The sequence below is a fragment of the Megalops cyprinoides genome, chromosome 23, assembly GCF_013368585.1.
Source record: "Megalops cyprinoides isolate fMegCyp1 chromosome 23, fMegCyp1.pri, whole genome shotgun sequence".
NCBI lineage: Eukaryota > Metazoa > Chordata > Actinopteri > Elopiformes > Megalopidae > Megalops > Megalops cyprinoides.
In genome coordinates, this window is record NC_050605.1 from 3,065,809 (window position 1) to 3,079,069 (window position 13,261).

A 13,261-nucleotide genomic window follows, 5' to 3' on the forward strand; every position below is an offset into this window, starting at 1 on the left:
AAAAGAAAAAAAGTCAGACCGTCCCTACATTGTGGCAATAGATTTTCTGATAAACTGCATTTATTACATTTAAAAAAGCCACAATTAATTGTGTTGGGACACAATCCAAATGGTACAACAGTTGCGAGTAATGTGGTCCTACTCCAGAGGTAAGCATGAGGCATGAACGGTCAGAGCCAGGACAGAGCCTCAAAAGACATTGCATTCCGCTGTGCCCAAAGAGGGAGGAGGCATGCCAGTTTTGGGAGAGCAATGAGACCTACTCACCCTGGATGGCAGAGAGCAGAGACTGTTAATCAATAATAGTCACCATGCTTATCTTTGGGAAGCAGGAGGTGTTTGTATAGGCCCTGTCCTTTGCTGGTGCTCCCTGACTCTTTTCAATCCCAGAATCCCTCCATGCTGAGCTCCGCCTACTCAGAGGACCATGTGATCCCAGGGCCCCTTGCTGGTGCACCACATCCAGAGGGAGGGCCAGATGTGCCCTGGGTGTGGACTGCCATCACTCAGCTCATGCAGCAGTGAATTCCCAAAGAGATCTCTTTCCAAGTTGTTTCCAAGTGCAATATGCTAGTCATTGAAATGGTTCAATCACATCACAAGGTACACCAAAAATCTTTGCACACAATGTGAGTTTCAGTACCGAGGGAATTTCAGGAGATAGTTTTGAGAGGAGGGGTTCAAGGAGATTGAAGTGGGAGAAAAGGGATGTGCTACTTACTCGGAAGTTGGAATTTGATGTTTGCACTTTTTACTACCCACAATCCATTGTTCTAGTGAACCACGAAGAGAGGGGAAATTACTGTAAATGGTGAAGTAACCATCTGTCGGACAGGGTTCCCTCATCACACTATCTAATGACTCATCAGGTGAGTCAATTAGATGATGTCAGTGAGAGCTGCGTCTACCCTCCAATCAGCTTTCCCTGCCTTTTGGTGCATTGCAGGACTTGTAGTTTGGAAAAAAAAAAAAACACACACACACAACAGCCATTGTCTGAATGAAAGTGTATGAGACAACTGCAATCAGTGTGCCTCAGTGTTCCTGAACCAGTGTGGTAAGGCCAGGCTCTTTACCAAAATAAAGATTTAAATGCACTGCAGTTCATCAACACTTGTAAGTGTGGCTAGCCTTTGACAAATTGGTGGCAGCAAAGCACTGTTGTGTTATTAAGGGGGCACACTGGTTGCTTCCTGTGTTCTTCATCCTTGATTAACACCAGGTTTGACATTCAACAGGTCAGGTGACATCACCCCTGTGCCAAATCGCCTCTCTGTCTAATGAGAACATGCAGTGCTTATGCAACAAAATCTCTGCTACCTCAGGGCCAGTCACAAACCAATAATTTATCCAAACAGACTTAAAAATACAATAACAACACAAAGTCTGTCTAAAATCATCCATGGAAAATTTGGAAGGTTTCTTTTGATGCCCGGTGCAAAAAAAGAATCAAAGGGGGGCTTCTGTTTTTGCTTTGTCTTCGACCAATAAAACTTCTCACTTGTGAAATGTACACTTATGCTGAGATGTTTAGCGTGTTGTAATTTACAGAAAGGAATCTAGATCTGAAAGGAAACACAAATCAGCACTTTTACCATTACAATTCTACCTCCAAGAGTGTCCAGCAGTTCACAGAATAAGATGTACAAGATGTACAAGTTTTCATAAATATAATTTATTATATCTTTAATGTTATATGCAGTTGTTATTCAACAAAATGTAGCAAGCTTGCCAGACTGGGGTTACTTAAATTCACTGCTGTTACTAAAATTCATGGGTCCTTCTATTTAGTTCATTGGTATTTCAAATGGCTTTGGGATTGCATTCCGAACCCACACCACAGTATTGCTTTTATAGTTTTAAATTGAATGCCTTAAACTTTAGTGCAGTTCTTACAGATGCTTACATAAAAGTGACAGGAAAATATATTAACAACACAAATATACAATCAAAGACCAAGTCACAAACCACTGCATGCCTTGTTCCCAAACCATTGTTGAAACAGTCAATGCTTTACTTTCTCAGAACTTTTGCTGCAGTTTCTGCATCGAAATCAAAATAACAAATGAATTAAATTCCTTCAGAAATAGATCAGATCCAAACACCCCGACTATAATCAAAACAACATCCTTCAACTGAAAAGTTGGCCATATAGGGGCCAAGATTATTTTTGATAGCCGTATTCCTTGTATTTTCTCTTCAATCAGTAGGCCCGCATTGTCATTCATTTCAATTTAGTAGCAACACTTCGCAAGCAGAGCCACTGCATTTGGCTAAATGTCATACACATTTAAAGAGTTCCCACCAAATTATGCCTGATACTAATATGTATATACATAACTATATATATATATATATATTAATAACTTGTGTTGTGTTACATAAATAGGCAATGGTGGAAAGAAAGTTACTTCTCTTCTGTGTGGATGAAGATTAGGTATGGCTGAAGGTCATCCTTTTCACATGCCCCTCCTGCAATATTCCCATCACCCTTTGCTCACCTGGGGTAAATAAGCATGTTGATCTTTTACAGACAAAGCCACGTTAGCAGAACCTTGTAGATATGACCCGTTAAGATCAGTTTTATACATTGGGGAACAATGTCAGTGTAAATCGCAGTGAAAGCCACCGCCGCCGGTGTTAAGGTGGACGGAGGGCGGGGCTATGCCGTGCTCAGATGATGCAGTCCATGATGTGGATCTGGAGGCTGTCGAGGTCAGGCAGGATCTCGTTGCACTTTGGGCAAGAGTACTCTGGAATGTTCTGCTGCTCCCACTCTCTGTTGTCCGCACCTGAGAGACAAAGGCGAAGGGAGTTGCGTTACAGTAAGGCCACGCCCCTCTCCTCATTACATATTCACGCTAAAGAAGTAAAGAGGTTTCCTATAGGCCCGTGCTGTGGAGGCGCACAGTCTTTCAACATCACACCAATCTCTCCCAGATATCTCCACTATGGTGGAGAATATGTTTATTCCTCTTAAGCACTTGGATGGATGTATATTCAAAGAGTAATTGATTTTATTGATGTGCAGAATATAAAGGCAGTAAAAGAACAAGCTTGTGCATAATTATGACTTACAGGGGATCATAAATTACTTTTATAAATAAATAAATACACAGTTTATATCATATGTTGTATTACTTCAATATTACCACTCAGTGCACCTTGATGATGAAAAATAACATGTCTAGAGAGTGTATTGGTTATATTACACTCTCAGTAGCGCTTGCATATTGCCTTTTTGCATTCTCTCATCCATGACTAACACTCTGTCTATATCTTCATCAGGCTTTGTTTTTGTGGAGCCCAATGATGATGCATGTCCCTCCCCTGTTTCTCCCATACCTCTGGCCCCCTGTGGAGTGTGTGGTGGAGCGCCCCCGTGTGGATTGGCTCCTCGCGACACGTGGCGATTCTGCATTTCGTTCAGTGATTGCCTGAAATCAGAAGCACCGGAGGGCATTTCAGAAACCATGTGACACAGTCAATCAGTTCCTCTGTGCATTTCCTCTCCAGCTCTGCCTTGGGTTTGTTTTAATGACACATACAAGGTCATATCCCTCTCCCCACTTCAGTTACAGTACAGACATACAGGGTCATATCCCTTTCCCCATTTCAGTTACAGTACAGACACACAGTGTCATATCCCTCTCCCCATTTCAGTTACAGTACAGACACACAGGGTCATATCCCTCTCCCCATTTCAGTAACAGTACAGACACACAGGGTCATATCCCTCACCCCAACCCCATTTCAGTTACAGTACAGACACACAGGGTCATATCCCTCTCCCCATTTCAGTTACAGTACAGACACACAGGGTCATATCCCTCTCCCCATTTCAGTTACAGTACAGACACACAGGGTCATATCCCTCTCCCCATTTCAGTTACAGTACAGAGACACAGGGTCATATCCCTCTCCCCATTACAGTTACAGTACAGACATACAGGGTTGTCTCTCCCTGGCTACTGCTTCCTGCTCTGGTTTTCTGTCCTTCAGAAAATGTATTAAAGTGTCAAAAAATTCAAGTCTGCCCTGTATCTGAACTGGCCACCCGCTGTTGTCACCATCACTGCACAGCTGTGCAGGGCAGGCGAGTACAGTGACCAGGTGAGCGTGTCCTTACCTGCCCAGCGACTCAAGCTCGTCCTGTAGCTGGCTGTTCTGCTTCTTAATGAACTCCAGCTGCGCAGCCAGGCGCTCCTTCTCCTCGTGGATCTTCTCCCTCGCTGCCCTCTCTGCATAAAAGTCCGACGAGTACACCTCCGCCTGTGAGGGACAACTGGCAATGTCACCGCCTTGCACATCTGCAACATTACCCAGCACGCACCTGTCTGGTCTCCACTAACCTCACCTTGTTTTTCCTCTGAACATCTTAAGACTCAACTTTAACTCAACAGAGACTTCCAGTGGCGTCCTTGTATGTCCCCAAAAATACTTAACTCATACCGTTATCTGTGATCTCATTCCTGAGCAGTTCTGGAGGACTCAATCTGCCCTCCAGAAGTGCTCAGGAATGAGATCAGAGATTAAGGTTTGAGTTATGATTAAAACTCCTACAGGGAAAAACAAAGCCTCTACTCTTCACTGGTCTCTGTGTCTTGAGAGGTGCATTGTGGGAAGCACCTGAACCCCTAGCAGCAGCAGCTAGCACAGTACCTGAGCCTTGAACACAGAGATGGTATCCAGCTCCTGCTCCTTTTTGAAGATCTCCTGCTTCATTTCATCAATCTTCTGTTGCTTGGTGGCCAGGGCCTTCTCAGCTGCATCCAGCCTGAGCTGGAGCTCGTTCACCTCCTCCCTGGACATCAGAGGCTGTAGGGGTCACAGGTCAGAGGTCAGAGATCAGATCCAGACACTGGTCCATGGTTTCTACCCTATCCGGCACATATGTATACAGTGTGAGGACACGACTGCTACAACCCTGCTTCCTTTTTACAAATGCTCCAGCTGAAGTCTACATAAAGTGAGGCTAAAGTGAAGTGATCTCGCATCAATCCAGCTACATGCAGTAATGCTTCAGTGAAGTGACTAAAAACAGAAATTACAGAAGAGCTCTGAAGATATGTGCAGATACGTACAGTCTGAGTCATCAGCAGGAGTCATTTAACAAGGAATGTGTTGGCAAGTAAAAAAAAAAACATGACATTTAACTAAAATGAATGAAGTGATATTAACCAAGTTCAGCTGTAATAATTCAAATGTAAAAAAAATGTCTGGTGCTGCAATCACCTCTTTTTTCTTCCTCTCTTCCTTCAGCTCATTATAGTCCTCGAAAAGCTTAGTGTAGGCGTCCTTCAGCTGTGCCAGATTCTTCCTGTTGAGACCAAGGTATCACTTAACACAAACACTGCCAGGTGGATGCTCTCCTCTCCTCTGCTTGTGTCAAATGGCCAATGGCAGTTGTCTGCTGTCTCACTTAACCAATAGCATCACCCCAGTAAACTGTCTGGTGAGTAGCACTGTCCTTGTGTTGTGATGAGCAAACCACATCAATGTGAAAGACAAATGCTCAAAAATGTTATTCCCCCACAAATACAGGCTGGTCCAACACTAATTAATTGTCCATCTGTGCACTGTGTTGCCTTAACATGTCAACATGTTTGATTTTTCATGGTAATGATGCACCTGGTTTGCAACCCTAGCCCAACCCACCATTAACCTCACTGGTCAGGTTCTCACTTTCTCTCCCTGTCTCCCCCAGTAACAGCACAGAGAGCATCAACAGTGTGGTTACTGTGGACATCAATACACAAATTGGGGAAGTTTAGGGCTTCCTCTGACATGTGACTATACTGTGTGGAGAGCAAAATAAAAGAGAAAACAAAACTAAACATAAAATAATATAACACAAACACAGACACAAAAACATAAAACAAAATAAAAGACAAAAAAAAATCACACCACAGAAGACAAAACAAAAAAAAATCACAACACAAAACAAAAAAGCACAATGAGACACAACACCAAACGTTTTCTGTGAGGGGTGCATACTTCTCATCCTCGGCCCTTTTCTGCTCCATCTTGCTGACGGACTGCATGCTGTCCAGCTGCAGCTTCAGCCTCTCGTTCTCTGCCTGAACCTGCTGCTTCTCCACCAGCTGGGCCTGCAGCATGGCCAAATTCTGCTCCATGTCTCTGCACCTACAGATGCAGAGAGTATTATTATTACTGTTATTGTTCTTATACTTATTATTTGTATTCATCATTCATGGTTTGTATTCTTATATTCATCACGTTTCATAATTTTATATTCTTATTCTTCTTCTAATTATTATTATAAAATTGCTTTGGCGCCACAAGAAAATGTCATGCCTACAGAACTTTTTGAATTTAAGATGGAGAGGGAGTGAGATAGGGGTAAAGGGAGTGAGATAGGGGTAAAGGGAGAGAGATAGGGGTAAAGGGAGAGATATGGGGTAAAGGGAGAGAGATAGGGGTAAAGGGAGAGATATGGGGTAAAGGGAGAGATATGGGTAAAGGGAGAGAGATAGGGGTAAAGGCAGAGAGATGGGGTAAAGGGAGAGGGGGAGTGGAAGAGACAGTAAGAGAGAGGGAGAACAAGGGAGAGAGAGGAGACAAAGAAAGAGAGACAGAGAAGGAGAAGGACAGAGAGACAGTTAAAGAAGGAAGGAGACAGAGGTGGAGAGAAAGAAGATGAGAAATAAGGAGGGAAACAGAAAAAGAAAGTGAGACAGAGAGAGGGAGAGTGAGAGAGAGAATGCAACCATGCGGCTCCCCGCATCCTGAACCCTGTGGCCTCTGATCCCAGCAGAGACCTAGCTGAGACAGAAACTATGTAAAAATGCGCTTTATGACCAGTCCCTCTAGGGTGCTTTCCCATTACAGTACTACTGCACAGCACTCAGCAGGCAAGACCTGTATGACTGTTATCATATATTATGCAGCAGCTGTGACCTGCAAATCATCTGTGAAGTGGTGATGTCTGATATTTAAAACAACGATTACAAGTGCACTGTAGTAGACATGTTTTTCCAATCACAATGATTCAACTTCCTTCCTTTTTCTCTTCCTAAAAAACACACACTCATGTTCAAATGGTATGAATAAAATTAATTATTTTTATGAAAAATTAAAGTATGAGAGCACTAACACATGCTCTGACCTAATGTTCAATCTTAATTCACTTCCTCCCAAAAAGTAAAGATCGTGGTCTTTATGTGGTCAACCAACACAAACACAGCTTAAATTTGAACGCACCATTACCCTTCACAGAGGTCATCCACACAGCAAATGGGCATTAATGCAAACCGGTAACCACAGAGATGCAGTGCAATAACCAGTACTCCGTACCCCTCCCGTGTCAAATGTCACCTGTCACCTGTCCTCTCACCTGTCATGCAGGCTCTTCTTCATGTCCTCGGCGTCGTCCAGCTTGGTCTGCGCCTGCTGCAGCTCTTTGAACAGTTTGGTCATCTGGCCCTTCAGGCTCTCCACCTCAGAGTCAGACTAGCACACAGAGAAAGAGGAAATGAACACACACTCAGAGCACAGCAGAGACACAAAGCCATTGATTAGCTATAACTAACCATTACACAACACTACCTCTGATAGGCTCTGCTATTCAAATCAGCAGAATGCATGCCAAAGTGTTAAGGTGGTATTGGCCTAACTATAAGGGTTCTTCCCCAAAATGTTATACATTATTGTTATTATAAAAATGTTATTACATAAATTTAACCTGTTCATTATTTGCAGAATTGACTGAATTGTTAACACTAACACAACTCCCCACCATGATTACCAAAATTGTGGTTTTTTTGATCTCACAAATTGCATTTTGGTCATTTAAAAAAAAATTATCTTCTTTGAAAAGGAGGCCCATTGAATAAAAGGGCCATCATGGCCATCATGCTGGCCTGGATTCTACTTTGTGAATGCAGTTCTGATGTTCCACATTGTGTAGCGTGTTCTAGACTTAACACTAATTACTGAGACGTTAACAGTCTATTGGTCTGTCAGCCTGACCCACCTTTCCCTCCTTGGCCGAGGCCCCCTGCTGAACCTCCTCCTCAGTCTGAGATGTGGCGGGTTTGGAAGGCCCCCTCTCCCCCAGCTGCAGGGACGTCTGCGTTTCGCTCTCCGCCCACCTTCCTGTCTGCGGCTCCAGCTCCGCGATCCTGAGTCAGAGCAAGAGGGCCGTGTCACCACCACCCTTTCCTGACCTTGCACGTCCCCCCCGCCATGCCCACGGCCCACGGCCTCTGTCTTCTGCCTACCTCTCCCTCGCGGCCTGCAGCTCGAGCTCCAGCCTCTCTGCCCTCTGGGTCTCCTTCCTCAGGGACTGCAGCAGCTGGCTCACTGTTAGCTCCTCCGAGTCCTGGCGCGACATAGCCAGGTCAGGCTTGGCCCTGTAAGGAGCACAGAATTGTGACACCACATAACCAGCGGCTTTCAGCTTCTGTGGTAGTGGTTGTTGCTGAAAAGGCAGAACTCACGCATGTGATCCAGAGTCCTTCCGGCTGTGGGGTAGATCTTTGGTCATGTTCATCTCTCCCTCCTGCTGAAATCAACATCATACAGGCATGGTTGTGGATACTGCTTGTTCTTGATAAACTGCTAAAATCAACATTATTTTAGATTGATCTGAGAAGATAAGACACTGCATAAGAAAATGTTCTATCTGCAGCTAATTGATAGAAGATAGAAAATTTTGTATATGTCACTGTGCTTGTGTGAGTGCGTACATATGTTTATGTTTGTGTGAGTGTGTGCATGTATGTATGTGAGCTTCTGTGTGTGTGTGTGTGTATGTGTGTGTGTCTGTGTGTGTGAGAGGGAGAGACTCACTGCAATCCTGATCTCGATGAAGGAGTCATCAGGGGAGCCCTTCCCCATCTTCAGCTGCAGCTCGGAGTTCATAGCCACCAGGTCGCTCTTCTCCGCCTGCAGCCTGGCGATCTGAGCCTTCAGCACCTCTACCTCAGAGTTGGGCAGCCCCGCCTCCCCCTGCCACCAACACGAATAGCCAATCAATGCAGCAATCAATCCAACCCATCCACCAATCAACGCATTAACCAAACAATCAATCAACCACCCAACCAACCAACTATCCAACCAACCAACCAACCAAATAACTAACCAACCAAACTGTCCCTGCATTTATGAATTTTTAACATATCAACCAATTCCACATTCAACATTATCCCATTCAAGTCTTGTTTGCCGTAGAAAGTGTGGCGTACTTTGTAATGTGTACGTGTGGATGCAAACTCAGGCAATTGATTTCATTGTCAAGGGGGCTCTGCCTCGGACAAACAAAAATGAGAATAGCTCTAACAAGAACAGGGAGAACTGACAAGGCAAACTTATTACAGGGAGGACAACATGTAACTATGTACATTTCATACATTGTTCTGTGCTGAAGACACTGCGTGTGTTTGCTCACTGTATCCAGTGGGCCTGCCCTGGTTTTAGGGTGGGAGAGCAATGTGCATGCCTTGAAATGATACAAAACCGGGTGGCTGGAAATTGCCAGAAACAGTTTAAAGTTGTACACTCTAAAATAGATAGCGCTTACTCCTATAGTGGCAAGGTTTCCTACAATGGCACTACATTTCAAGATTGATACTACTGACTCGGTAACTGTGCAAATAATTTTCTAACCCTATTGAATACACTTTTGTAAGCCACTCAGGATAACAGCATCCACGTAGTATAAATGCAAATGTAAATGATATCATTGACTCTATCAGGGCATGCATTAAAAATCCTCTGTTATTAGTGAGCACAAGCTTTTGTTTTCTTCTCAAAAACAGTTTTGGGCACCATGTCTTGTGTGCATGCCAGAGTCCTGCATCAGGGCAGGACAGGTTTGTGCAGCAGTCTGCAGGTGGATTTCAACTGTGTTCCATGTTTGCAGTTCACACACAGCATTATCACCTTCTAATCCTAACTGCAATCTAAAATGGAAGTGGTTTCGGGTCAGAATGTGGTTTCTGTCCAAGCAGTACAGTTCAGGCTGCGGGAACAATATGCTATGACGACAGGTTGCGGAGCAGTTGCGGTTGCGGTTGCGGTTGCGGTTGGGTTGTGACAGGTGTGGGGCAGGTGCCATTTTGTTGTGGCAGGTGTGGAGCGGGTTTGGACTGTAAAAAAATAGTGGCGCATACTCCAAATCAGCACAGATTGGGCAGAACCTCAGCTAACTAAGCATGGAGGCCTTTGCAAATGCTGCTGGGTTACCGGGCGTGCAGAATGAGAAGCTGACAAAGGATGGCAGTGAACAGGTCCACGGCAAGCTCACCTGGGCCGCCCCCTCGCCCCCGCCGCCGCCAGGCCCCTCCAGGGCCTGCAGCCTCCTCTTCAGCTCCTCGTTGCGCTTGGTCAGCGTGCTCACGCGCTCCTTCGCCTCCTCCAGCTTCCCCTCCAAGAAGTTGCGCTCATCCTTCTGTTTCTCCTTCCAGGCCGAGAGCCCCTCGAAGCGCTCCTTCATGGAGATGTTCGTCTGCTTCAGGGCCTCTGCGGGGCGAAAGCATCAGTCAGGTCAGACTTTGCACACGATGACAAGGGGTCACATATTATTTGCATTGTACACAGTACCTTTCCATACACCCAGGAGCATTGCATACAAGGCCACGACCTCTTATAGCATGTAGCCAAACGAACTGCTAAGAACTTATCTCAAAATCACAAAACAAGGATTAAAACATGTGTTAATAAAAACAACCAGATACATAAAAACATAAGAAGTTTAATGGCAGGAAGAGGCCTTTCAGATCAACTACACTTGTGATTATGGCAGGCATCCAGTATACGTCTAGACCTGTGTCAAGCCTGGTCACTCTTAGGACACTCTTAGGGTCTCTGCTTCCACTGAATCCTGAGTTGTTCTATAATAGTTTAACATAGTAACAAACTGTAAAACTAGAACAAAACAGCAGAGATAAACAGCCCTAAATGGGCCTAAGTCAAGAACACGCCAAGTTGAACAGGCATGATTTTCTTTTTTTATTTTAGAGTGACAGTGCTATAGCAGTCAACAATTTGTGATGTACTTCACATTGTTTTACTCAGACTGATCTTACACCTCCACTGCTGATGCATGAATGCAAATGCATGAGTTATAACATGCACCAGTAATACATGGGTTTATGACGGAGGTATTCCCGCTGTAAACTGGCCAATTTCCTGTCAGGCTGTTTCCATGTAATCTAACGTTGACGTCACCGTCCGACTAACGCAAAGTCCACGCTGACCTCTCCCGCATTTTGAAACAGCAGACGTCACACAGGAACTCCCCGTTTTGCTCACCATCTTCCAGTTCAGCTGTTTTGCATGCGTATAAGCAGCCAACGGCCAAGCAGACCTGTTCATGTTGGATGGTGCGCGCAGACTGGAGGGCGCTCACCTTTCAGGTCCCTGTTCTCCTTAATGAGGACGTTCATCTGCTGAAGGGTCTCCTCCAGGCTGCACTGGTGGGAGGCGGGGTGATCCCCTGCGCCCTGTCCGTAATTAGGACCGCGCGAAATGTCCCCGTTGACCATCGGCGAGTTGGAAGCCATCATGCGGCTCGATTTCTGTAATCCCAAACAACACAGGGCGGTTTCACGAAACAGGAAGATTGCAGATACACTAGTAGAGCACGTGGAAAAGGCTACACCTGGGCATTGAATTCTTAAAAGATGATGAGTAGAACGACTGGATCACACAAGGACAAAACTAGGACTGCCGCTGCAGACTCATTAGCTACCCGATTTAAAAGATTATCTGGCGGCAGATCCTTGTTACACTGTCCATACAGCTGTTAACCCCTCTCGCAACACTGAACTTGCGCCAGAACGACGTGCCTAATGCAGTGGTCTGTCGTCACGCCCTTAGCATCTTAACGTTAGCCACCCTTGACATACATGCTAATTATTTTGTGTACAAAGTTTGAGTAAGTGTGTGTAAGGTGGTATTCGGTATCGGGAGCAGTATCTAGCAGCTTGTAACATCAGACGACCAATTCAAAGTAACCAGACTTTGAAATAACTGACACACAAAGCTGGTTAGCTAGCTGGCTAGCTACACACTGAAGGCACACCATTTACTTTCTCTACAATGCTGCGCAGTTTAGACAAGCCCGGTCCAGTGTGAACAATTGCGTAATAAGTTTTCTAGTTAACTCTCACTTTCGGTTTACTCGCAGCGACACAGTAGATTCGTAGCTACTGTGCCTATCTTAGTTAATTTAGCTACGTTACCCAAGTTAGCTACCTTTGATAAATACTGTAGTTTGATATTTCAATACGGCGCGATCACTCAGTCGTCCTCCCGGTACAGCTGACGTAGTTACGTATAACCAGTTTGGTTGCTTTAAGACTGAGGAAAAAAATAACTACGTAACTTGTATCATACTGATGTGCAGCCAGGTAGCTAGCTGACAGCCATTTAAGTAGCTAAACTTCCTTCAAGCAATTAACTTGAGCGTCGCTATTTTGCACGTTTCCACGGTCGTCACCTACGTCCTTAGAGTTAGAAATGTACTCACGTGCGGTGACGCACTTCTTTAAAGCAATCCAGTCTAAATTAAGAGCGATATGTCCGAAATCGGTGTCTCAAAACAACCCCTGCGCTCCGAAAGTCACTGCGTGTCTTTGCGCACAGCGCTATTTCCTGGTTTTGACGTTTCGTCGCTCCGCAGCTCCTACAGAACTTCTGCTCGATCAGCTGATGGTGACGTCACTTTCCCGCAATCTCCGTACGTGTTTTTGTTTTTTTCCTCTTCAAAAAAGGGGTTTCCCCTAAAAGATGACATTGCAATTTTTTGCGAGCGGTGCCATTATTTTAAAATCGCTCGACATTACATCCAGACCAAAACGCGAATATATTTTTTTCAGAACTGTTTGCGTTTGTTTACTGAATAAAAAACATGAAGTGATTTGCAGTGAAACCTCAGACAAGTCAGATCATAGCTACATTTAGGCCTATACGGTGTGGTCGGAGATGACAGTTGCATTTTATGGTGTATAATGTGTTTTTTATAGGAAACAGAGGAAGCCAAACAAAACGCAACCTTTTCTGTATTATTACATTGCCTCTTGTTTGTACTCTTAAACGGCGCTAGATGGCACTGTACCCTAGCAAATACTCTACGGACAAGTTTCTGTGCCACAAATTCAGTCACAACTTTATTTCAGAAAGTAAGGATAATAATCTGAATCCGAATATCTGCTCGTGTCAGACCTCATAGCAGGTTTTATTCTCTTTGAGCTCCAGAGGAGCTAACTCTATTTATTAAATTAAGTATTTGGCC

The 13,261-nt window shown here is 44.6% G+C and overlaps 1 protein-coding gene across 3 annotated transcripts; it reads right to left on the reverse strand.

Moving 5' to 3' along the window:
- Positions 1-1,704: 1,704 nt before the first annotated feature.
- On the reverse strand, positions 1,705-12,616 carry optn (optineurin). Of its 3 annotated transcripts, none has more exons than XM_036517872.1 (14): positions 12,497-12,616; positions 11,375-11,543; positions 10,271-10,485; positions 8,815-8,973; positions 8,463-8,524; positions 8,244-8,375; positions 7,997-8,144; positions 7,358-7,473; positions 5,998-6,147; positions 5,236-5,320; positions 4,663-4,818; positions 4,130-4,272; positions 3,346-3,437; positions 1,705-2,792 (listed from the first exon to the last, which is right to left on the reverse strand). In XM_036517872.1, the coding sequence occupies exons 2-14, from the start codon at positions 11,529-11,531 to the stop codon at positions 2,674-2,676; spliced, it is 1,734 nt and encodes a 577-aa protein (XP_036373765.1). In that variant the 5' UTR covers positions 11,532-11,543; positions 12,497-12,616; the 3' UTR covers positions 1,705-2,673. The 3 variants fall into 3 exon arrangements, with proteins under 3 accessions (XP_036373765.1, XP_036373763.1, XP_036373764.1); XM_036517870.1 differs by having other exon boundaries at positions 8,463-8,527; XM_036517871.1 differs by lacking the exon at positions 12,497-12,616 and adding an exon at positions 12,223-12,411 and having other exon boundaries at positions 8,463-8,527.
- Positions 12,617-13,261: the final 645 nt, after the last annotated feature.